Below are 27,546 nucleotides of genomic sequence, written 5' to 3'. Positions count from 1 at the left end.
GAGCATTAAGAATTAAAGAAATTAAGTGTTAAATTAAAAGAAAAAAACACAGCCAGTGCCTGCTCATACACTGGCCAGATAGCACCATTTATTGTTGTATGTAATTACACTGTGTGATTACCTGAGAATCAGACACAGGCCTGCATTTCCACACTCTTATGATTTGATATTGATCATAATGCATTTACAGGGAGCTTGAGCAAATGTGTGTAATGTGGAGGCGGCAGTTCACTGGATCAACATGCAGAGTTAGAGAAAAGGAAGCTGCACCACAAGGAGGTCTGTCGAGAAAAACTGCACCTTAGAAATGTGCACAGCAGTGTCTGCTGTCAAAAACAAAACACATAAAAACTGAATGTTATGGAGAGTACATTGGAAAAAAACCCAGAGACATTATCTTCAGACTTTGATCTTTCTGACAGTCCTTGAACGGATCATAGTTTCCATTCGAAAAAGTAACCAAAATGAAGCTTAAAATTGTGATATTTCTGTCAATATCTCACGTCTCATTTAAAACGTGTCCAAAAAAATCAAGCGTTTGGATATAGATCTTGTTAAAAACATTGAATTCTGCTCCTCAGCGACATTGTGAAGTCATGATTGATTCTTCTGAGATGAACGGTCACATTTCTCAGAGAAATTCAACTTGTGTTTTTTCTTTTATGATTTATGTCATTATAACTCTTATTCTACACAAAAGGCATTTTTGAGTTTTTCCCCACTTCTAGCCATGATTTTGCTGATTCCATAGAGCTACAGGACTCTATATATTTAATATATATGTTTGCATATTGCAGGGAAATACAAGGTCACAGTGAGTAAATTCTAAAAAGAGGAAAAAAACATCCTGAAATGGCTTGTTGGGGTGCAGATGGTTAAAGATTAAAAAGTAATAACTTTTTGTATTTATTTTGAAGGACTTGGGTTTAAAGTCTGTATTTTTACAGTGCATGCATATAGTTTTACTGTGCTGTTGTGGCTTATTCCGCCTGTGGCAGCTGCTTTGAACAAATAAAAACCTCCAAACAGATTGAGGGCAGCACCCTGGCACCAGCATCATATCTATAAATGTGTCTTGTCTTGAGTGACCGCCCATGCATGACCACACTCACATGCGGGATGCTATATAAAGCTATAAGAGAAAAAACTCAATCAGTTTTTTTAGCACTGATGTGAAACTCCCTGAACTTTCATTCCCTTTAGGAAAAACTGGTTACAAAAGCTTCTTTTTGAAAAAAAAAAGAAAAAGAAAATCTATACCACTCTATGAGAAACCACTCTCTACCAAAGATGTTTTCCTCTTGTCTCAACCCTAAGTCAGACTACTAAATCAATATCAGTTCTTTTATGCGGAAGTAAATGTTGCTTTTATAGATATCTTTATATCCAAATGATACCTGATAGACTCAATTCAACCTTGTTTTACTTCAGGACATTTTTAAGAAAACTGCCCACTCTTGGACAGAAGCACGAGCAATAAATCCTGAAACTTACACAGTAAAAGACATATTCTAATATGATGTTATTACTAAGATGTTCTGCCCTCCAATATCACACTGTTACTTAAATTTAGCCCTAATATCACTATAATATCATCAATATTCTTTCCACTGTTATTGCAATTAATGCACTTTTTTCAAATGCATATTATGTTTCCAAAGGAAAACTTAGTCATCATCTCTTTATGAAAAAGATTTCCAGTCTGTTAATTTCACCTTAATCATTTTTACTTAACTGCCTGTATAACTGTCTGTTTAGTCCAACAACTGGATGCAAATGTCTGTGGACTACGATACACATATTTTGAACAATGGATTTTGTTCCAAATAAAGTTCTGCAGCCTCTTTAGCAGCTGGAGAATTTGACAGTAAATGACTGTTAAATAGTTACAATGCTCCCTCTGTGTCTGCAGTTTAATTGGACTTTCTATGTTCTCTGTTGACAACGGACAACAACAAACTGTTGAGGCAGCCAGTCCAGCTGTGCGTGCATGTTAGAGCACAGCTCAGCCACCAACATGTTGCTCCCAATTCCATATAGCACCACTTGAAATACAGCCCTGATTCTAAAAAAGTTGGGATGCTTTTAGATGTAAATAAAAGCAGAATTTGTACAATTCGGAATTCAGAGTATATTTACAGATACAAAGTATCTGTGAATTAAAGTTCATCAATTTTAACTTAAACTATAATGTCTTATAGTGTATTTCAATTGAGTATATGTTACCAAGATGTAGCACTAAGTGCATTCAGATGGTATTAAGAATGGAAGACGTCTCTCCACTTCCCTGAAACGGCAGCTGCCATCTTAATCTTTTTCTGGTGACGTCACATTGAGCCAGTTTGTAATTAAACATAACTAATTAAAACCAAATTTCTTTAAAAAAAAAAAAAAAACCTTAAACAAACATCAGTGTGATGGATAGACCTAAAATGACAACATAGAGTTTTTAGTTTGGCTCATGTCCCACCCACTAACATGGGGCGGGCGGGGTTTATAATCTGTACTGCAGCCAGCCACCAGGAGGCGATCCAGATGTTTTGGCTTCACTAGTGGGGAGCTGTCATTTCGTCCATATGACGGTGTCTAACATCACGATGGATGATGATATTGTCTGTGGAAGTCATCCGGGGGCTTTAATATTAAGAATCATCATCATCTTATTTATTATTTTAATAGAAATGAGTGCAGTACATATAGACTGTAAAAATAAGTGTGTTCTTTAACATTTCAATTACTTTGAAATTATTTTATTCTACCGTAGATCTGTCGATGTGACAGCCCAAGTGTGCACCTTGCATTGCACTCGTGAAATCAGCCAGTGCACCATTATATAAATCAGGAATGTTACACACAACCAGGTGTAGATGTTGAGGGCATTGTCCATTAGCCCAACTCTATCATCCGTTTTTATATACAGTTCTGGTTCTGGTTGGTCCTGGTTTGAAATCAGGGTGAAATAAAACGAGTAAACACATTTAAACTGATTTTCTTATATTAGAACCAAGAAGTTGAATTTCTATTTGCATGAATCATTTATAAATTAAATATTGAGACTTGGTGTCTCTGTGCTGAAGCTGCCACGTAAAATATTGCAATACTATGCTGTATAGATTTTTTTCTCCACACCCTCAGCAAGATATTAGTCCCTGATGGTTGCTACCTTTGTGATTCACACAGCAGCATCTTCACCCAGCTGTTACATGAAATGCTCCCGGAAATTCTGCAGAAAATTAACACAAATCCCGCTTTACTACACTACTGAATGAAGGTTGAATAATTAATGCCGGGCAGATGAGATGTGTATAATCACTAAAGCTGTCGATCGCACAGTAAAACATCCCGCAGGCTGCCTGTAAATGCTTATAGGTCCCTTTAGATTATATGCAGTGTTCAGAGAAATGAAGTGCTACAGTACACCAACGCCGTGTTTCTCAATCATTTGTATCGATGTGCGCTTCCTTGAATTCAGCCAGCATGTGGGACTAATTGTCAACTGATACCCTGGCTCTACTCGGGAGATCGCCACGCAGAGGTCACTGAGCCCCAAAGCCTGTTAGTGCATGCAAGGTATCATATGAATCTTTATCGATACCACACAGAGGTCTGAGGCTGCTCCGTTACCAGATACTATCGCTGCACCCTTTGATATTATTGACTCTGTGGTCTGTGTTGACTGAACCTATGCACCCTGCAACAGACTGCCTCTGTTCTCATGGTGTTAATCTCTGCTGTAAAGGTGCTGTGCATTGTTGTTAGTGCTTTATTACTCATAGCAATCACTGGATGGATGGATATATAATAAGATACAAAAATCTATTTCCATCACTACATATATAAACATACAGACAACAAGATTAACACTTATGCTTAACTGCTGACCCAACAAGTTGTTTCAGGGCGTGTGGCTTTGTATTGCACTGCAATGTATATATATATATATATATATATATATATATATATATATATATATATATATATATATATATGTATATCTTTTCAAAGTGCCCACAATTGTCATGAATATTGGAAAAAAAATTTGGTCTCCACATATTGGATTATTTGAATTTTTACTCTCCTGTCCTCTCCTCTTAGCTCTGTGTAAACAGATTTTGCCTCAGCAGAATCAATCATGGCTTCACAGTGTAGCTGAGGAGCAGAATTTATTTATTTTATTTTTTTGATGCGTTTTAAATGAGACATGTAGAATAAAGTGATTTTGAAAGAAATATCACAAATTTAAGCTTCGTTTTGGTCACTTTTTTAAATGTAAACTTTCATAACATATGATCTATTCAAGGACAGTTGGAAAGTTCAAATTTCAATGCTAATGACCGTTTTTACAGTTTCTTTTTACAATAAACAATGTATTTTTAGTAATCCTGAAAGTAAATATGTTTCTGATACTTACTGATGTGAAATTGCCGATAGAAATCCACCAAAATCTACCAGGAACTTCATTTGTCAAATGAATGTAATAGTTAAAAGCAGAATATTTCACTACAAGTAAAGTAAAATATAGATACTTTAGAAAGTGCAGTATTATATGTGTATATGCACTTCTATTCCATGGCGAGATATTATATGATATTTATATATTGACTGCAATGTATGCTGAATTATTTATATGCTTGTTAATATATTGATACGTGTGTTATGTGTGGGTTGCTTTTACATGTTTTCATTATGACAGAATAAAAGTAAAGCATTAGCATAATGCTGTTCATCTTTTTGATCAATATCTGTAAGGTTATAGTTGAAGTGGAGAACATTTAATTTACAAAGTTCTTACTTTTAATAATTTCTCTCTGGCTGGTAGTTTCTGTTCTGTGTTGTGGAGACATTAGTCAAAATAATCACTCAAGGGTGCCCCGGTGGCACACCTGGTAGAGCGCGTACCATAGAGGCACAGCCCTCGTGAGCGGCCGGCCCAGGTTCGAATCCGACACGGAGCCCTTTCCCGCATGTCTTCCCCTCTGTCTCCCCCTTTCACTCTGTTTCTCACTATCAATAAAGCCTTGAAAATGGCCAAAAAAATATCTTAAAAAATAAATAAATAAATAATCACTCACAGAAAAATGAACAAGTGACAACTTTGATAAATCCCTTAACTCATTAATCAACTAGAGAAAAATAACACTCTATTTATATTTAACTATGTAATTAATGTTTTGGGTTTGTCCACACTTTAAAACATATGCTGCAGTAACTTGTTACAGGCAGTTCACGTTTTATAGGCTCATAAATTTTGTTGTGTTTCAGATTTTGTTTAATAATCATTCAATTAATTAGTCCTTTTTTTTTTTTTTTTTTTTACAATTTTATCAATTTGTATCCTTTTTCTTTATTTCCAGTTTTATACTTTTTTTTGTATACATGAATACATTTATGAATGATTAATCTGCAAATTGAAAAACAAAATGTTAAAGGAAAAAACCCACAATCTGCAGCCGTAGAGGTGGAACGTTATCTCTCCTCACGACACACAGACACCAATTGCTTCATCAGATCTTCACTGGTAGAGGACAAGGACAGACACAAAGGCTTTCAGAGATCTGTTGATTCAGAATTTAAATTTCAGTTTCTTAGGATACAGAATATTTAAATAAACAAACTTACTAATGCTGTAAAAGATTTAAGATATTATATAATATATAAATACTGTAGTTTAAAAAGTTAAAAAACATTTTTTTTAATTTGTTTATTGCATTTTCACAGTCCTCTCTGAGCTCCGTGTGTGAGTTGCAGTCTGATTTTGCAGCTGTAACTTTAATTACATGATGTTTGATCCATCTGGAGAAAAGGATCAGGTCAGGTGGAGGAGTCTACTCTACTCTGCTCTACCCTTGTACTATCTCTATTGCATGCTATTTTTAGGAAATCCCTTTGGCATTTTCTCATATCCCAACTGTTTGTACATTTCCGGAGACTCGATATCCAAGAGGAAACTCAGGCTTCCTCATATCTGGTGAGCCATGTTTATTTGATCAGGTGTATAGTGGTCTTCAGGTGGGATTATGCCTACGCAACCGGAGCTTAAAATATCTAGCCACTGTGTGCTACAAATGGCACTTTGTTGTTATAATTGAGTTTGATTTCTTTGTGGAGCACCATCTGTGTGTGTGCTCAGGTTAAGGCAGGCTTGCTAATGAGCAGAGAAAGCATTGGCAAAAAGGGCTTTATGTACAGTATGGCTCAGTCAGTGCTGCTATCAAACACTGAGTCTGATGCAGTGGTGGATAGGAACTATTAGGCGTGGGCGGTTTCTGTTTCATCATACCATATCCCTTCACCAGAGAATATGATATATGAAGATATTTGTTTCAGAAAAAAAGGAACAGACATCCTGGTTTGTCCAGGATTGTCCCTAAATATCTGTAAAACCTTAAAACGTCCTTTATTTCAATACTAACTTCTTTCGGGTTTTCACAACAAGTCGCCATCGACTAACACATATAGGAAGAAAAAACAACAACAACACTTCAAAGATGACACAGTGTGATTGAAATCTTTCTTGGATCAGCTGGAAGATGCATCTTCACACAGCTGGCTTTGGGTCTTACAGAAAAACAACTACAGCTACAAACATTGTAACATTATACATCATATATAGTCAAATAGTAAAACAATGACTATTTTGCAGATTTTAATGCACAGTAGCTGTGTTTCCAGTAAAGTCAAGTCGATTTTGAAAGGAAATTTTGAAACGTCACATTAAAAAAATACAAATTAGGGGTGTTTTCAAAAACTGCTTTAGAGCAAACTAATGAAGCTGCATAGATGTACTTTGGTCAGAAGATGGCAGTGCAATGTGTTGCTGGTGGCTAATCTGTCAGTAAACAGGAGAAGATGAAGAGATTGAGCAAGGGAGAAAAAATAACTAGAGGTTGCTAATCGAACAGCTTTGGCCACAAAATGTCTTCAGGAATGCGATTCAACTGGGCAACTATTCGCAAAAAGTGTTTCCATCTTCTGTTTAGTGCATCAACTGTTTTTTTATTCTTAGACAAAAAATACCTTGAGCAGCTGTAAAAACTTTTATCCGCATTTTCAAAAGTGTTATCGAATTTTGGTGTGTCCATCAACCATTTCTCACGCTAATCCTCAAAATGTGCAGATAAATTTGTTGATGTAACTACGACTAATGACTATTTGTACTTTTGATTCTTAAAGTGAATTTTGTTGATAATACTTGCACACTTGTTGCAAAGTAGTTCCCCAGCTGATGATGAAGAGGATGAAGGGTAGTTTGGGAGTTTGAAAGATGTTATTCTGACTCTGAGTGAAAACTTTAGACAAACAGTATTCCATTTTTAAACTTTTAAAGGCCTGATGTCCTTGAATTGAATCAACATTTGTGTCATTAAAAAATTGAACTCCTTAACAAAGAAAATACAAAGTCCAAAGAAACACTCACTCTATTGTGTCGTTGTCCAAAGAAACAATATATTGTCTTGTGATTTACACCCTAATTGTCATACTGTGTGATGTACTGTAGCTAGTTCCTCTGTGCCACAGAGCCCCGTTGTTTTTCTTTTCAAAAACCAACAACGTCTGTGAGCCACAACGTGACATGTTCTTCATTATGGTAGATGTAGTTTATTCTGAATCGGTCCCACTGACAATCACTGTTCTACTGCTGTAAATTGTCACTGTAGCACAAAATGTGTATTGATTCACAGCTGAAAATAGTCCCTAATATGCAGCACTCCTTACTCTTGTTCAGGTAACACTATAGTGTCCAGCTGTTAAAATTACTTCATATTCTAAGAGATGCATGAGAGCAGTAATTAAAGCTACAGTTGGTCCCCTTCTATATAAATATGTTCCTATCATATTTGTTGAAACTATCATAATATCCTGACAGTACGGCTGCACCATGTGGAAATAAAAAATATTCATGATTTTGAAGTGAATGATAATCTTTTCCGTCCTTTTTGAATTTTCATTGAAAAATATATTAAAAATGTTCATGGTGTGATCTCTACTAAACAAATGTTTTTTATGACGTCTTGCAGCACAATAATACTTAATTAAGAAGATATCTTGCATATCTACACCTTGCTGCAAATTGGATTTTGCACTAGCCCAAATTATGATTGCATTTTTTAAAATTGTGCAGCCTTGCCTGACAGTAATACATGACACAGATAATTGGTAAAGGAAGCGTGTTTTTCTGCCTTCTCTTGGTTCTCCTAATTCTATTTTTCAAGAATTCAGCTTGCCTAAAGGAAAATAACAAAACAAATGCAGCTGACATCATGTCAATGGTTGCTCAGGAACTGCAGTCAAACATAGCAGCTCTAGTCTAAGTGTACTGTTTAGCTTTAAAATGGGAAAGTTTTAAAGATGTATATCAGCAGCAGGACCCGGCTCAGAGCTGAGAGCCACAGAGACGTGAGGGAACATTTGGTCTCTTTATGGGATAAGAAAAACTTAGAATAACGGTAATGGCACACTGACTCCAAACCACAAATGTATTCAAATATACAAAGTTTTGTTTCGGTCTAAACTCTGTCAGGTCACTAAATAAATTGTCTGCTCTGCGCTCGTGTGCAGGCGCTGCTCTTTTTTATCTATTATTTTTATCGGCAACACAATCAGTGATAACCTCTGGTGTGCTGCAAACCCGAGAGTGTCAACATGACACTTCTGTGCCGGCCTTCTGTCGGTCTTTACGGGGGAAAAAACACATCATCGCACTTCTGTGACTGAAACTGAAAGCTCTTAAAATCAGCTGGTCTACTTATGATTTCAAAAGCAGATTAAGTGTTCCCTCTTGGCCGGCCGTCGTGCTTGCTTGTGTTTATGTCCATGCATTCAGATCCACGTCTGGGTTCATTTGGCTGTAAGATTCGAGCCCCTGAGCCTTTGCACGGAGATCGTGAGTCAGCTTCAGAGGATTTTCAGTTATCCCACAGGCCAAGGAGCAGCTTTGCAGGCAAATCATCCTCCATCCATAAGTCTTTGTGACTGACAGCCAGGCATTTGGCTCAAGACCAAATCTGTAAACAACAACAGCGGCTCTGAGATGCACATTTTGCACTTGGAGAAACATCCTCTGCTCTTGCACAGCACCTCACTCCACCTGTCAACTTCAGAGCATCAGGAAGGGTTTCTTTCACCTTATCAAGGTCTTGTTGTTTTGTACAGATTGAACAGAAGATAGGATGAGGGAGCCTAAAGGGATCAAACGTGGGACTTGGGAGACTTTTGACAGATTAGGAGTGCTGTGCTTGCATAATAACCTCCGCTCCAGCAGTGTTGTGTTAAGATGGCATGCCACTGTTCCCATTCCCCCAATGAACATCTGCAACTTGCAGCCCAGCCATAATTTGAGTCTTGGACTAAACAGCTTGATCCACTTTAGTCACACTTGAAATCAGGATTAGAGAAATCTCTTGGCAAGCGATCTGAGAGCAGTCAAATCAGGTCAGTTGAAAATTTGGTGGTACGCCCAAAAGGAGAGCGAGCTCATGCTGTCAGTTCGGCTGTGCTCTTGTCTACCAGATGGATGGCCAATTGCCACTCCAGATGTGCTCGGAATCCATGTGAACTTTGAGTAAAATGGCATCCAAAAACAAAAAGCCTCTCTCACTCAGAGGAGTGAACCGCACGCTGATGGAGAGAGCACAGGGATAATTGTAATCAGGCTGGTGCCAGTTTTCATTATGTCCTCAGATACAGGCCTTAATGCAGCTCTGCACTCAAGTGAAGCCAAACAGCAGAGAGCTGTTGTTGTGCTCTTATTGTGGCGGGTAGGGTGGATCAGAGGAAGACGGGACTGACAGGTTTAGATCACTGGACTCTTAATCTGTCCTTGCCTGTTGGACGTGATGTAATCTCACAGTGTTGGATTAAAAAAAAAAGAACACACACATACACACACGCGTGTACACAAAAGGAGCCGAGGAGTCTTCTGTGCTATTTTCAGGGGTCACTGCATGGGTTAATAGACTGTTTGAGGTGTCTGAGAACTGGATAAGTGAGGCAGCCCTGTTATTTTCCCCCAGTTCTTGCTTTAAAACTCAACCACAGACAGGTAAAGATGCACTTTGAACCAACATGTTTAACTTCTCAAGGATGAATTTTCCATTATTCCTGTGATCTGAGTGAATCCAGATTTAGCGAGCAGTGAAACCCTGTCATAATAACCATCCTTAACATATTCAGATAAAAATGAATGTTTTAAAGCAAAAGGCCTCTCTTTTGTCTTTTCTTTCACAGATAATTGCAATGGCCCTCTGGCATCCTCGTTACCCCACTCATCCTTCCAGAGCTCCTCTCAGTCCTCCGTCGGTTATGCTGCTTACAACGGCAAGCTCAACAGAAGAGACGGTGAGTACAAGAAAGGATGTTCCTGCGTGGATTTAATATCCACACATGCACACGCACCACCCACCTGCTGCACCAGCAGTTCCCATAAAACGCTCATGTGAACCGTCTGTGTAATGATCACACGGATTGTTTCTGAAGGCTGTGACAAATGAGCAGCGAGGTATGACGCCGTGCTGCATTCGCCACATGTTGCAGTTCAGAGGGACACTGTTTCAGTATTTTTGAAAAGATAATGATTATGGGTAATTACCGGTGGACTGAAATCAAATAGGTTTCCAACTAAATTACAAATATTCTAATTAGTCTGAACAAATACAGTCGCGGGTACATGACAAAGAAAGGGACTCGTGCTGCGTTTGAAATTTCTTCTTTTTCTCATTGTACTTTTCTTTGTACCTGCTGCAGCAGCTTTTTACTGTTGCATTCAGCATGAATACATTTGGGACATGTGACCTCATCATCACATGCCGCCTTGAACTTTCACCCCCCGGCTCATATAAATGCTTTATGTGCAGTGGCCTGTGGGTCAGAATAGCTAGAAAAGCATGCTGAGTTGCATACTGCAAGATGGATCAGATTAAGTGGACATACTGATCTTTTTGTCATATTGCTATTCACACACTGTACCCAAATATACTAAATCTTCTTCTGACATGCTAAATTGTGTATTCTACACACACTAAATTATTTTATGAAAATTACTATTATTGCCCAACCAATGTGGGATTTTTGAAATGGATGCTGATACTGATTTTAGAAGGAAAATGCATCTATAACTGATATGGTTGCTGATATAGATTTTTTTTAAGCTGTAATGAAAGTACACCTTTTATGTGGACTGTACATGGATTATTTTTCACCACTCTGTAAAGGCATCCAGAGAACTACTTTCTCAAGCATAAAATCTTTATTAATTAATATTTAACATTATTATACATTATACAAACAACACATTACATTGCCAGATAATTCTATAAATGATAACTGAGAAAATAAAGAATAAATATGAAAACAATAGCTAAATACACATCATTATTGTTTATTGTCACTCAATTGCTGACTATTTAAAAAAATATTATTATTATTATTATTATTATTATTATTATTATTATTATTATTATTATTGTTATTATCATTATTATTATTATTATTATTATTATTATCACATCAATGGGGGTCAACTAAAAAAAACTAACTCTGGATAAATTAATTTAAACTAGGGCATGGTCAATAATAAAAAGGTTGGCACTGTTTTGCTACAGTAGACAGTTTGAACATTATGTTACCTGAACGTGCCCTTGATCACAAGCTGATCACTGAGCTGACCACTTCCTGTATTTAAGAGCTCTTGGTTTTGTTTCTTGCATGTTTTGCGCCAGTCTGTCATCAGGTAAGATATTAGAATGACTGAAGGTAAACCTATGGAAAGATCAACTTTAGTGTGACTGTACTGAAATGTGCTACACATGGAAACTCCTGCATTAGTTTTCAACCGATATCTTTTGCTAATGCTAATTACCAACTGCTAATGCTGATGAAAATAAAATAATCACGAATGAGACACAATTGGCTGAACTTAAATGAACATTAATTCAGTGATGTTATTGTTTTATTGCATTTTCTCTGTTTGCTTTAGTAGATCTGCACTCTGTCTGCAGTGCACTTCTTTTAAACAAAAGTTTTAGTGCACTAAACAACAGCATTTATCTGCAGATAGAGAGAACAAACATCTAAGAGAGACTAAAATATTTTAACCTATATACATAAATAAATAAAAAAAAGTGTAGTGGCCTTTGCTGGTGTTTAGCTAATTGAAGTACTGTAATAAATAAATAATCAGCCTTGTGAACTCTATCGGCCGATAACAATTGTCTCAAACTGGTATTAATTAACCTGATTAATCTGCTGAAATAATCAGTCTGAATCTTTACTGCCGACCATACTAAATAAACCATGAGTGTAATATATGGAACAAAAAGTGTGTAATAATTTATGTTTCCTGGTGTATTTGCAGTGTGCAGGAGGCCAAAAGGCTGCAAGCTGCTTTATTCTCAGTCACTGCTCTGATGCAACTTAAGAAACAAACAAAGGAAAAACCTCCAGCTCCTGAGCTTTGGACAGACTTCATATATGCAGATACAGCTGGAGAATACTAACAAAAACCACTCTTTCATTGCTCAAACACAGAGCACCTTTTCTAATATGAAGAGAAAATCTCCAGTTCCATGTCTGATTCATCCAGAGATACAAATGACAGTCACACACTTGATATTGTTGAGAGGAGGCTTGTGGAACAGAGGTAGGCTTGTGCAGCTGCAGAAGGATTTTTGCTCTTTATAAGTTCTCGAGCGAGCCTGTCCACGTTTCAAAATTAAATCAGCTATTTTCCAAGAAGTGAGGCGGACGACCTCCATTGATGCGGCTGGAGAGCAACTTCACCTTGAAAGCCTTTCATGTGAAGACACTCGCTCTTTTAGAATTTCTGCAATCCGAGCTGTGTGGCGACTCGGCATAAACCACAACGTTCTGCTTTTCATTGTGTCGATATACACACTATCGATGTTTAATGGACCCCCTCTCTCTCTGCCTGCATGATTTCAGGAGCGGGAGGCTGGTCTCCCATGGTGACTGACCAGGAGCCCTGGCTCCAGGTGGATCTAAGGGAGCAGATGGAGGTGACGGCTGTTGCCACACAGGGACGTTATGACAGCTGGGACTGGGTCAGCAGTTACCTCCTGCTCTACAGTGACACGGGACGGGCCTGGAAACAGTACAGGCACGAGGACGGGGTCGGGGTGAGTCTGCAAGAGATGTTTCAGATAGATGGATGGATGGATAGATATACTTTATTTATCCCAAGCTGGGAAATGACAGATATCTACTTTCTATCTGAATCATTGTTAGTTTGCTGTATAAGTCTACAACCCAATCCAAGCAGAATATATATACATATAAAGCCAGTTTTGGATGCGTGGAAATATTCAAAATGTTGAAGAAACCAATGGTGGAATAAATATTCAGATCCCTTACTTCAGTAAAAGTACTAATACCACACTGTGAAATTACTCCACTGCAAGTAAAAGTCCTGCATTGAAAACTTACATTAGCATCAAAATGTACGTAAAATTTCAAAAGTAAAAGAACTGGTTATGGAGAATAGCTCCACTCAGATTGTTTTATATATTCTTAACATGTTATTAGATGGTTGAATTGATGCATTTATGTAAAGATCTTTTTAATTTTGTTAAATATAGTGCTCATTTTAAGTAATTAAGTTTAATTAAAAGAAAAATGTCTAATCACTTAAAATTGATCATATTTTTTATTTTAAACCTCGACCTGAAAAGTAACTAAAGCTGTTAGCTAAATGCTCTTTTCTCTAAATTGAGTAAATGTACTTAGTTACATTCCAACACTGAAAGAAACAAACCTACACAGAAAACATAATGTAACGCATGCAGATTGTTAGCGATTGTGTTGTTTTGTTTCTTTAGTTGTTCACTCTGAAACTTTTTCACCAAGTTTTTGTAATGTGTGTGTCTTAAAATCTACAGAATACAGTAGGGGACGTGAGAATAAACTGAAAAATACACTCACTGGCCACTTTATTAGATGATGTGTGTACCTAGTAAAGTGGTAGTGTGGTCTTCTGCTGCTTTAAGGTTGGACGTGTTGTGTGTTCCGAGATGGTTTCTTGGTTGTAATGAGTGGTTATTTTAGTTCCTGTTGAACCAGTCTTTCTATTCTCCTCTGAACTCTGGCATCAACAAGACATCAAGGCTTTCTGGATATTTACGTTCAAAGTTACTTAAATCACCTTTTTCCCCATTCTGATGCTCGCTTTGAGCTTCAGCAGCTCGTCTACATGCCTAAATGCATTGAGCTGCTGCCATGTGATTGGCTGATTAGATATTTGTCAAGCAGTTGAACAGGTGTACCTAGTGGTTGTAAGTACCAACAAAGACCCCACAGTGGGAGCTGTAGTGATGTAGCTGATATATTGTATTTTTTTTCCTTAACATTTTATGATCCATTTCTTTGTAAAAGGGCAACGACACTTCACACCAAAAAAGAAAAATGGTGCATGAGAGCAGCTCATAATTGGTGCATATGCGCCACCGAGGTCCACTCTACGAATGTGAAACTAGGCCAGTCTTCCATTTACATTTGATATACATGAGGTGTTCACTGCCCTCTTAAACAGAAAAAAGTGAAAGTTAAAAAGTGTCTTAAGTTTTAAAAAGACTCCATATTGGCTTTTATTAAATTCAACTACTGCTAACTACTTTGTATCAAACAATTTTCCCCCCTTCTCTATCTGTAGATGTTGACTCATATTTATACATATGCTACATTTCACAGAGCTTTGCTGTATCCCAAAACTGGAGGACACAGAGTTTATTGTTATTCATTCATGTATCTTTTGGATTGTTTGTTGTTATTCAGTTATGTAAAGCACCTTGGTCAACCTTGGTTGTGTATAAGGTGCTCTAGAAATAAACCTGACCTTGACCTTGGAGAGAAAATCCTACAGTTTCTCCAAATGACAACTCACTAACTTGATTTTCCAATAAAGACATGCATAAGGTTGCAACATACATTACTTGTTCAGTGTTGCGAGGTATTTGGAAATATGCAATTCCGCTTTCTTCTCAGGAGATGGGAGAGAAGATTGATGCCATGCCTGTCACGATAGTTACGATATTGACTTATTGTATGATATATGGACTTGACCACGATAATTTCTGACCTTGATTGCAGCAATGACAGCTTTTTTTGGGTATTTTTTTATTTCTCGACACAATATCATGAACTCCTGTATTGTGAAGATTAGACTCAAATCTACCTACCAGTCACGTTTTCATGACTGTATGTATATATAAATATTAAATTGAATATACAACACAGCAACTATCCCAGTTTTATATACAACCCACTACAACACAAACATTATAATCTATACAATATACTGACAATATATATATAACAGTATTGATCTGATATGTCTAATGGCATCATGAACAATAGTTTTTTAATGGTATATCACATGCAAAATAATCATAATTATAATAATAGACATTCTGTCCTTCTGTCACCAGTTAATTGATGTCGTCACAGGTCCTGTTGCTCATCCTCTCACCTCTTCAGACACATTTGAAGGTGTGGGAGGTGTTTGGTGTCAATGCAATTATTATTCTGCTTTTTAAACGCATCCCTGTAATGTCACGAGTTGTTCTGCCAGCCTGTATGAGGACTAAAGGTCTCAGGAAATAGGCTGATGTTGGCACATGTTATCACTCCTTTATTGTGTTTGGCCCAGTTATGTCAAAGGCTGCTGACAAGATGTTAAATAGTTATTATGCAAGTTTTTGTACTTGGCAGTCCAATTAGCAGTGTGTGGAGTTGCCCACCGGCGTGTCACTGCAGTATAGTGCTATTTATTTATTTATTTTTATTCTCCATTGTGTTTAAATTTAACAAGCTGTGAGGGTGGACATTATGTCAAGTGTTATTTGTTGGTTTCTAGGATTTATCTTACTTTTTTTTTTTTTTTTACTGCTATATAGGAATTAGAGATGACAAAGCATCACACGGTTGAATAAGACTGTTCTTATTCTGAAACTCTTTTGAAGCCAAGTCAGAATCCCCCTTCACAAGCCTTTTAAGTCTTTCACACTGTTACTGACTGCTGAAAATGGTCTCCATATATACGCTTTTTACATCCATTTAACTAACATTTAATATAAACTTCACTACCCAGCATTTTTTATTTAGTTTAACCTCTAAACCCTAACATATGAAACACGTAACCGCCAAAAATGTCCTTGAATATTTCTGTCAGAATCACTTTATTCTACATGTCTCATTTAAAAATATGCCACAAATAAAGCCCTTGGAAAAACTAGATCCTGTGAAAAATAACATTTAATTCTGCTCCTTAGCGACACTGTGAAGCCATGATTGTTCTACTGAGACGAACGGTCACGTGACAAATATTTAGGAGAGGACAGGAGAGGCTGGAAAACGGGACAATAGTTCAACATGTATACCATGTGGAGACCCAATTTTTTCCCCCAATATTCATGACACTTGCAAAAGTGTTGCACATATAAGTTCCATTTTATTCCAATTTTAAAAAATAATATTTTTTGTCATTTTAACTGTGTTATACTGCACAAAACACATTTGTTGTGTTGTTTATTTCGAGCCAAGATTGTGCTGATTCCATAGAGCTGCAAGACTTTAGATTTGATGTATAATTTATATATTGCAGTGAAATACAAGGCCACAGTGAGTAAAATGTAAAAAGAGCAAAAAACCCTGAAACGACTTGTTGGGGTTCTTTACTAAGCTCTGCAATCATCAAATGTGAGGAAAAACACTCTACTTCAACAGAAATGGCTTAAACAACTACATTTCTATTATTATGGAGAGTTGAAATAGGATATTAACTCATACTTAAATCCTTAAATTATGAGCAGAGCTCAAAAGTGCCCCTTTTATGGGCCACTGATGGGCAGCAGCTTAGTCTGCTGATGCCTCAAACCAGATCTCATGTACCATCTGGCCAAACATTTGCATTTTCTGTTGTTGTCATTTTTAGATATTTAACCACAGATAAATTTCTTTAGGCAAACAAGAACAAAATAAAATAACTCTGACTTTGAATTAGCGCCAAAAAAAAAAAAGGTATACAGCTGCTGTGCAAATTATATGAAATATTTCCAGAGCAAAGTTCACCAGGACATTTCCTCTGTGTGTTATCCAGTCTGTCTTCATATTATTATTTTTGCAAAGGGAAATATGGCTGCTGTGCAGTGAGGAGAGCAGACATTATGTATAGATATTACCAACATGACCTGCGGCTATCACCTCTTGTAAGTGACCCATGAGAGGGAAAGAGAAAGTGCTGTACTGTTTCAAATATTAAATTTAATATAGCACTCAGCCGTGGCGTACAGTGCTGTATCATACCAGAGAAAACAGGATTCTGAAACTTGGCAAGCATTAAAATCAGGCGTGACTGAGCTTTTTATTTACTGATGTGTTTTCAATGCACACTCATTCCTCCCATCTCTTCTTTGTGAAGTTGGATTTATAGTATAATTTGTACAGTGCAGGATGAATGTCAGCCAATTAGTCAGAAATCTCTTATTCTGAAACTCACACTCGAGCTGACTAACTACAGCTTTCACCAAGACCTTTGGCTGGTACTTACTCACATCCGTCTGGCATTTTAACAAGTGAAGCTCAAAGGTAACGGCTCACTGCCAGAAACTGAACCGAGGGGGACTAATGAGAGAGCAGCAGCTGCTGATATGACTGCTAGCTCTCAGCCATTCTTAGCTCCACGGAAAAATGAGCTCTCACAAAAAAAAACAAGGCTAAAGGTCGACAATCCTGCTAGCATCACCAGCATGCTGAAGTGTTTAAAAATTACATAGGAAATGATATGAAAACAAAGGGATCTTAATGACATCAATATTTTACAGTCATTACGGTCATCAGGCTTAAAATATGTTGTGATATACAACAGACTCTTATTAGCTACACCTTGCTCGTACCGACTATAACCATACAGAATTTTTTTTTAAATGCAAAAGCAGCATTGCCCTGCGGTTTCCCAGTTGTCAGTCTGACTGTAGATGTATTACATGTTACAGCCTGACACTTCTCAAACTTTAATTGCGCTCTCTTTTTGGTGATTCTGCACTGTAAAAACGTTAGAGAAACTCAACATTTTAAGCAACTTTCTGCACTTTTTGAGGCCAACTATAAGATTTACATTTTGAGGAGAAGTAATAACTTTAGGTTCAAAGAATGAATCTTTCATATGTACAAACACTTCAAATTTTGACTTTTGCCACACATAAATTACAGTATGTTTGACCAACCTTACACAATAAATTTTGATATATATCTATACAACTACATTTTTTTTGTTTGTCTGTACATGTGTGTAAAAGCTTCAAACTCATTAGGTGCTAGAAAATCAGGAGATTGACCTGACAAAACAGAAAAAATTGATGTGGTGATTTTCTTGAGAACATTTTGCAAAAGAAGCAGACACCTGTAGACTGTTTACTCACAAAGGAATCTCCTCAAACAACTGATACACTCTGTTTTAACAGGGATACTATTAACTCTGATACAATCTCACAAGGAACACCCACCCTTACCCTGTTTTCCAATTTTTAATGGTGGATTATACAATCTCTGACCCTGTTTAAATTTGGTTTTAAAATGCATCTTGGAACCTGTTTACACTTTTATTTAAGTGGTTTAAGGGGTCTTGGTTCCAATGATGACCTCCATACCATGTTGGTGTTGTGTGACTGCAGTGATGCGGTTATCATCACAGCCACAGGTTGGACTCAAGGAAGCATATTGAAATATAATGAAAGCATCACACAGATTTGTCTGCTGCACTTCCACAATGCAAAAATCATTCCACCAAGTCCCAAAGGAGCTCTGTTGGATGAGATCTGGTGACTGTGGCGGCGGTCTGAGTTTAGGGAACTCATCGAAATGTTCAAGAAAGCAGTTTCAGACAAGGTGTGTTATCCTGGGTAATATCATCTGTAATGTACCCACTGTGGTCCTAAAGGGATGGACAAGGTCAGAACAAAGACTCAGGTAGGCTATAAAATATTCCCCATACCATTACACCTAGCAGCAACAGCCTGAACTGTTGATACAGTGCAAGGCAAGATGGATCCATGCTTTCATGTTGTTTACACCAGTTGTGACCCTTCCATGTGTATATCATTCATCAGACCAGGGAACATTTTCCATCCTTCTGATTGTCTGATTGTGTAGAGTCTGTGCTTCAGTTTCCTGCTCTGTGCCGACAGGAGTTGCACCAGAGTGCTGCTGGAATCCATCTGCTTCAAAGCTCGACGTGTCATGCATTCAGAGATGCGTGATGTTACTTTAGCTTTTCCGTCTGTTCAAACTGGTCTGGCCTCTGTCCTCTGACCTCTGGCACCAACATCGCTGGAGGTTTTCTCTCTTTAGGACCATTCTCTGTAAACCTGAGAGATGGTTGTGTGTGGGAATCTCACCCCCAAATCAGAATAGCTTCTCTATAGCTTTTTCTCCTACCTGTGGTGCTTTATCAGTGAAGATGTGGGATGTGGTGCTATCAGCCACACAATCATTGGAAACAAATAGGAAATATACAAAATGCCTTACATAACAGTTCCATTATGTTTCGAGAGAACAGACATCTCTCCATGAAAACTATCTCTAACTCTCAGCACATCACAACAAAACAATCTCCATTGATAAATAGCATTACAGGCAATAAATATGTGTAAATATGTATTTTTGGGTGACCTATTCCTTTAACAAGCAGTTGAACAGTAATATATAAAGTGTCTGATGGGTCCTGCCAGAGAAAGTTCTTCTTAACCCTTCGGGGGACAGGAGATTTTTAGCAGCTTAACAGTGGTTATTGTAGAGAATTGGTGTTCAAGTTGTTCTGCTCATAAATTATAATAAAAATGACTTAATGAATCAAATAATGAAACCTATTAAGGTGTAAAGAACATTCATGTTTGGCTTTCTGAAGTCCATTTTACAGCTCAATAATAATAAGTTGGTCACAAACCTTTCCAGAATATTACATTTATACACCAAGAGCTTTGGAACAATGGCATTAAACAACAACGACGAGCATTTCTGTTCTAGAAACTGGAACTTTTCTCAGGATTCCTCAGATCTTTTAGCTTGTTATGATATTGCTATATTTTCTATATTGAGCCCACTGCAGCCTCTGAAAGAAAAAACAAATAGCAAAGGCTTTGTCTGCAAAGTTTCCATTTTTGTCTACTTTAACTGATGGTTATTTATAGATTTTTTAAGGGTAAGTCTTCCTGATTGTGACTATCGTAAAAATCAACATCACCATCATCATCTGTCAAATATTATAGCAGTTTGTTGAGTATTTATGGACATATCTCACTGTGGATGAAAGTCTTGGAAGGAATTATATATATATATATATATATATATATATATATATATCATCCTATAACTTTCTCTCTCTCTCTCTCTCTCTCTCGCTCTCTCTCTCTCTTTCTCTCTCTCTTTCTCTCCCCCTCTCTCTTATAGAGAGAGATAGATGTATGACATCTTCACAAACACTGAACATTGAATGTAAATCACACGATGTTTAGACATTTTGGAGAGGAGCACTTCTGTTCTGGAAACTGGATAGTCCCTCGTGATATAGTTATCTTTTGTTTAGCTTTAAATTAAACTGCTACAACCTCTGAAAGAAAGAAAAAACTACAAAAAACATGGCAAAAAAACAAGGGTTAATAGATTAGTAGATCTTTTGTATGCAAACTTGCCCTTTTTTGTCGATTTAATCTGACAGTTATTTTAAATTGGATTTGGGGGTGCGTTTCTCCCTCATGGTGGTTCTAGAGAAAAAAAATCAGGATCCCCATCATCATTCATCAAATATTATGATAATCTGGAACCTGTGAATTCCTCAAATCTTCTAGTTTCTGATATTTTTTAAATCTTTTCTATACCCTTAAAATTGAGCCCAGAAAAAAAAAAAAGGCAAATCGCCAAGGGCTAATAGATTAGTAAATCTTTTGTCTGCAAAGTTGCCGTTTCCGTCTAGTTTTATTTTGAGATTGGTAGGTTTGAGATTGAGGGTCATTTTTTTCTTGATTGTGACTATTGACTCCATCAAATATTATGGCAGTTTGTTCAGTATTTATGGACGTATCTCACTCTGGATCAAAGTAATTACAGACACTCAGACATCTTTAGGCTCCACAAAAATGAGTAAAAACACTGAACATTGAATATAAATCACACAAAGGCTTTGCGATGTACTAAAACATAAGCGTATGTAACCTCTCCTTCTGTCCAGGCGTTAAAAAGTTTCCAGATTTTCTCCTTATGTTCAATTTAAATTATCCTCTCGCCTGTTTTTCTCTCTCTGACCTCAGTAGCAGCGCTGACATCACCGTCTGTTCCTGCAGACTCTCTCATCTTTCTGTGGGATTCTGACCAAAGCCTTATAAAGTACAAGAAGAACATGTGGAACAACATTTATACCCTACAAGCTGATAATAACCTAATTAGGGAAAGCCAGGGGAGGGAATCTATGGAAATGACTTCTGTCTGTGGAAGCTTTTAGGAGATGAAATGTGAACTTATATCAGCTTGTGTGCTGTGAAACTCAAAGTGACTTACAAAGTCTTAAATATCTTTCCTTATGTGGGGGAAAAAAAAGAAGATTTCTGCTTGATGGTACTTTTAAAGTAAACTCTTTAAAAATGGCAGAGCCCCTGTTTTAAATCCCGCTTTAACCTAATTCCCTGTATAATATTTGCAATCTACTCCGTGGTGAATTAGCTCCGTGTTCTTTGCAAATATTCATAGGTGGGAAGAGGAATGTATTCTAGCAGGGGGTTCCAGATTACCTTCATTATCCTTGAGAAGCAGTATTCAGAAATCTATTTTTAATGCAGCTTTGAATAAATGTGTGAAACAAATCTGTGTCCGTAAGGAGGGAATTTCTACACTCATTTCCATGCTTGTTAGCTGTTCAGGTAGATGGGGATCTAACAAGGATTAAAATGTGTTTGCATGAGTGCTCATTTTGTCTGAGTAATTGTATCTTGTATCATAATTGCAGACGGAATATTATACAGCGTGATCTCACAGGAAATTCAAAACAACCTTGTGGTCACTATGTGTAAAAAAAAAAAGTGAAATATCTGGACGTGTGTTTGATGGATTGCCAGTACATTGGGGCTGGTGATCTCCTGTCTTCTAATCTATTAAAATATAAAGGGGATTTACTATAAAGTCAGTTATAAGGTCAGTTTTTTTTGTGCCTAAATCATACAAAATGTGCATCAACAAGCCATTCAGATTGATGCATCAATTTAATGTTGCAGCTGATAAAGGTTGAGCTCAATTCAATTAATTTCTATATAACTGGGAGCTTCAACTTGTTATAAAATGACCTTTTTGCAGATATCAATTACTGATACAAAATATAAATTAGCTAAGAATAGAAGCTATGAATAATATAATAATAATTGTATTCATATCCAACTTTATTCATAATAAAATCAACAAGGCAGATAATATGAAACATACCCAAAGGATGTAAGTACAATCGGGCAGAAAAGTTTTAATGTGCCTGTTGTGAAATTAAAAGTACAATATTTGCTTCAGAGATTTAGTGGAGTAGAAGTAAGCAGCATAACGTGGAAATATGCATATAAGTATCATAGTACTTGAGTAAATGTAATTAACATTCCGCCACTGTATTTCTTGCTGAAACCAACACAAACAGAAACAGTTTTACCAGAAGCTGCAAAGGGATATTTAACTAACTAAATAAATAACTCTCTGGTAAAAAACAAAAACATATTTCTCTAACAAGGACCATGTCACAACAATGTGTAATTACTTTAAAATGTTGATTAAGGAGAATTACAGTGAAGAGGAGTGGTGAAGGTGAGGAAGGTCAATATTTTTTTGCATTGTAATGTCGAAAAAGCAGCAGCTTAACAGGGTTAGGGAAACATTTACTAATTTTGGAGATTTTGGACTGAGTTTGCCTGTTTAGAAAATAGACCATGTGGTTATTTATTGAATACCAGAAAACATGCTAGATATATATATTTATATTATATTATATTTTCCTGATTTTAAAGGCTGAATTACAGTAAAATTATGTCATTTTCTGAACTTAACACATTATACGAGCTGTTCCATTATTTATATCTACCATTTTGTCCCCATGAGAACCTTTTTTTTTTTGTTTTGCCAAGTAGGTTTCCACATACAAGGAATTCACTCTGGTGTATTGGTGCATGAGAAGAAACAAAAAAGTACTAAAATATAGATATAGATTAAGGCTAGTAGCAGCTAAAATAGAAAATATGATTATTTTTTGGTTAAAAATCTCATTGTATAAATCTATTGTGAATAGTCACCCTATATTGTCAACCCTATATACACCTGTATATTTCGGCCATATCTCGCAGCTCTTGCAGGAAGAATAATGTTTCCTGTTTGGCTGCTGTGGTAGAACGTTTTGAAGACAGTGTGGGGGTTCAGCCTCTGCTGTGTTTCCACCCAAGCTGATTAGAGGCCCCCCAGACAGTACCTGGAATGAGACATGGGGGAGATATGCACCATAGAGATGATAAGTGGAGGAGGGAGGAGGATGAAGTGATGTGGGTAGGAATGAGCAGAGAGAGGGAGAATGGATGGAGGAAAGGAAATGGAAGGGCCGGGTCAAGATATATGAGACAAACAGAGAGACATTGTTTGACCAGAGGCCAGGTGTATAAATGATGTACAAAAAACACTGTACGTCTAGTCTCACACATATTCACATTCTTCACATGGTTTAGCTGCTAGGGATATGAAGGTGAACATGAAGTATTAGATAAAAAATGTTACTTTATAATAAAACATTATTTTTAGTTTTTCAATGTTACTGATGGTATTATTCAGGCTGCAAAATCATAATCAAAGCCCCTTTTATATACTTGAATTTAAATGATCTATTATTTATTATTAATTTGTATTTACATTTGAGCCACAGTCTCTCTGTTGATGGTCGTTTCATCTTATCAAGAATTGTGAAGCGCTCTCTATAGTCTGTTTCAACACAAGCTCTTTGAATGAGTCACTGATCAATACCATATGGATTTGGAGGCTATTGTTGAGTCCTTTTCATTCTGACTGTATATACCACTTAGAAAAAAATATGTTTACCATGCCATGTTGGTATCTTTTTTTCAGCACAAGCTCACCTATATGAACTGATAATTATTTTTAATTTTGACTTACTGGATCAACATTTTTGAACACAAAAAAAACACAAAACCAGTCGGTGAATCCAGATTTTTAAGGGCGTTTCTACGTCCATGCAACTTAATACACTCACCGGACTTTATCAGGTACACCTGTTCAATCGCTCGTCTACTCAAATATCTAATCATCCAATCACTTGGCAGCAACTCAATGCATTTTGTCGGGTAAACATGGTGAAGAAGGGTGATTTAAGTGACTTTGAACGTGGCATGGTTGTTGGCCTGAGTGTTTCCCAAACTGCTGATCGAACAACCATGTCTAGGCTTTTCAGAGAATGGTGTGAAAAAGAGAAAATATCCAGAAAGCCTTGATGCCTTTTTGACCCCAGAGGTCAGAGGAGAATGGACAGACTGGTTCAACAGGAACTAAAATAACCACTCGTTACAACCAAGAAACCATCTCTGAACACACAACACGTCCAACCTTAAAGCAGACGAAGACCACACTTCCACTTTACTAGTTACACACTTTACCTAATAAAGTGGGCGTTTAGTGTGGGTCTAAAGAAAGGAAAATAATGTGCACACACGTATTCAGTCTTGAATTCACAGAGTTTTATCTGTGTGGCCCCTGGGACAGTAAGGAGGCTTGACAGGTGATTAGAGGTGTGGTTGAACGGCTCTGTGTCTATTAACCTAATATATTGTGCAATTAAAAGATGAAGCAATTGGCTCTTACTTCACACTCGCATGCAGGATTGAGCTGACACCGAGGAGAGCTCCAGATTCAGCACCTTGGACAGCACCTGTGACTGTTACCATGCTGAGGCTGAGCTCAGAGCGTCACTGTGAAGCCTCCTGGGGCTGCTGGTGTGACTGGAGACTCCTGCTTCAAATGAAAGAAAAGCTTACAGTCCCTTCATATAACTGAGATATCTAAATCCTACCCAGTTTTAAACAAAAACATAAAATGTATCCTCTGCTAATATATTGATGATGTATCTAAAGGTTTGTTGATCCTGGTCTGGGCTCTTCTGGCTCACTGATGGCGGTCAGGGATTGCTGGAGCATTTTTCACTCATGGCAAGGTCACAGACTCATAGCTCTCTCCTCACTACGCCTTCCCTTAGGCTGTTTAACTGGCCGACGACCTTTTGGAACATAGTGTAGCGTCTTCGTAGCCGCCAGCAGAATTTATCCCCCAGTGGATTGATTAAAATAAACTTATGCGCCCGTGCTGTATGCAACAGAAAAGAAAAGTGACACAAGGGAGCTCATCACTGGAGAGGAAGAGTAAAGAGTCTTAATGAATGGGGAGGGAGATGGTTCCACAATGACAGAAGCATAAATAGAAATAATGAAGTCACGGTGGGGTTAGGGCTGTTTATGTGGATAAGGAGCCACCTCGATCCCCCACGGCGCTCCGGACCTCTGGAAAATCTTCTGCACCCTGAGGCTTTTCCTCAGCCGCTACCTCATCCCCCAGCTGTAACACGTAGGATTCTCTGTTGCAAGTTTTTCCGAAGAGGAAAGAAAACAAACGTCATAGCTGGGGACAGTCTCGACGGTGTTCTCGTAGTGGTACATTGCTCCTGAATACTAATGACTCACACTGACGTCTCTGAGTGTTGTTCGCTAATGAACGGCTAGAATGACTGCAGTGCAACTTTAATCAGGGTTTGTTTGGTTCATTAGATTTTCCAGACATTCAGCTGGGAGTGGAGTGGAAAGACAGGGTTAATGATTCTAACAAAAACAACAAGAAGCACAGTCTCAAGGGATCTATACCAAATTTATCCCATACATTTAACATCTGCCTTCACTTTGCCATGCCGTCATCCACCAACACACATTCTTCTGCTGGAGTTTTGGTGGTTATTTTACCTTTTTGTATTTTTGTATTCTTGCTCTAGTCTTTGGCTCCATGGTTACTTTTATTTTTCATTTTATTTGAAAAGACTTGGCAACAATGTTGTTGGCTCCCTCGCCTGTTGTTCGATCAGAACAAGGACGGGGGAGAGATGAAAGGGGAACTTTGTCGACTTTTGAGTGGTTCTGCGTCACTGCAGATGAACAGCTTCCCCGTCCCTCCAAACCACCAGCACCTCCAACACTCACCAGCCACTTTATTAGGTACACCTGTGCACCTGCTGGTTAATGCAATGTTAACGGTCGTTTCATCTGATCAAGAAGCTGTGAAGCGTAAAGTATGTTTCATTGATCGATATAATATGTGAGTGAGTTTTGGGCTATTTTGGCTGTTTTTTTCATCAATTTCATTCTGCCTGTATATGCCACTTAGAAAAATGTTAACCATGCCATGTTGGTATCATTTTTTTCAGTACAACCTCACTTATATGACCTGATAATTATTTTTTAATTTTGAATTGCTGGATCAACATTTTGAACACAAAAAAACAGTGTGATTGGTGCCTCCAGATATTTAAGGCCGTTTCTACATCCATGCAGCTTCACTCTAAAAACCTGTTCAACTGTTCATTGATGCAGATATCTAATCAGCCAATCACATGGCAGCAACTCAATGCATTTAGTCACATAGACATGGTGAAGACGAGCTGCTGAAGTTTAGTGAGCATCAGAATGGGGAAGAAAGGTGATTTTAGTGACTTTGAACGTGCCATCGTTGTTGTTTTGAGTATTTCACAAACAACCATCTCTAGGGTTTACAGAGAACAGTGTGAAAGAGAGAAATTATCAAGAGAGCCTTGATGCCTTGTTGATGCCAGAGGTCAGAGGAGAATGGACAGAGTGGTTCAACAGGAACTAAAATAACCACTCGTTACCACCAAGAAGACCATCTCTGATCACCTGCACTAAGCAACAAAGTCACATGAAGCCAGACGAAATCCGCCCTGGAATAGACCCCATCAGTTTTTGCCCACTGACATTCCATTTCCCTCTAAATTATTCTCTTAGCTACTTCCACGACTATGACCACAAATGATAAACGTGGGGAGCTAGTTTCTTAAAGCTTATTTGATTGGATTTGTTTCTGTAAACGTCCCTGAGTACAGGATGAAACATTTAAAACAAGAAGCCAGGGATTTTGATGTAAAAAATACTCTAATACTGGTTTTTGACAAATATTTGGCAAATAACAAGAGACAGATAAATAGTTAACAAAGGGACACAGAGTAAAAAAATTGGGAAAATGCATTTTTCATTACACTGAGACTTTAAAGCACAAAGTTGGGATGAAGATCAGCCAAGTTTTTGACTAATAAATTGCTTGTAAAAATGATCAAGTGTTTTTTTTATTTCATTTGTTGTTTGACTGTTGCTTATCTAGTCATGAATATTTTATATGAATACTGTAGGTTCCAAAGAAAATGCCTAAGATTTGAAAGTCACATCTTGAGAGGCTTTAGATTCCAGCATT

General features: G+C 37.4%; 1 protein-coding gene across 1 annotated transcript in view; it reads left to right on the top strand.

Annotated features, from left to right (window-relative positions):
• Nucleotides 1-27,546, top strand: part of cntnap5a (contactin associated protein family member 5a) — a 137,048-nt gene that overhangs the window by 10,869 nt on the left and 98,633 nt on the right. The window contains exons 2-3 of the mRNA XM_059342270.1: nt 10,228-10,338; nt 12,940-13,133. Coding sequence (XP_059198253.1) covers nt 10,228-10,338; nt 12,940-13,133 — 305 coding nt within the window. The remainder of the gene's footprint in view (nt 1-10,227; nt 10,339-12,939; nt 13,134-27,546) is intronic.

The sequence above is a fragment of the Centropristis striata genome, chromosome 10, assembly GCF_030273125.1.
Source record: "Centropristis striata isolate RG_2023a ecotype Rhode Island chromosome 10, C.striata_1.0, whole genome shotgun sequence".
In the NCBI taxonomy this organism is placed as follows: domain Eukaryota; kingdom Metazoa; phylum Chordata; class Actinopteri; order Perciformes; family Serranidae; genus Centropristis; species Centropristis striata.
This window is presented reverse-complemented; position numbering and strand designations above follow the sequence as displayed.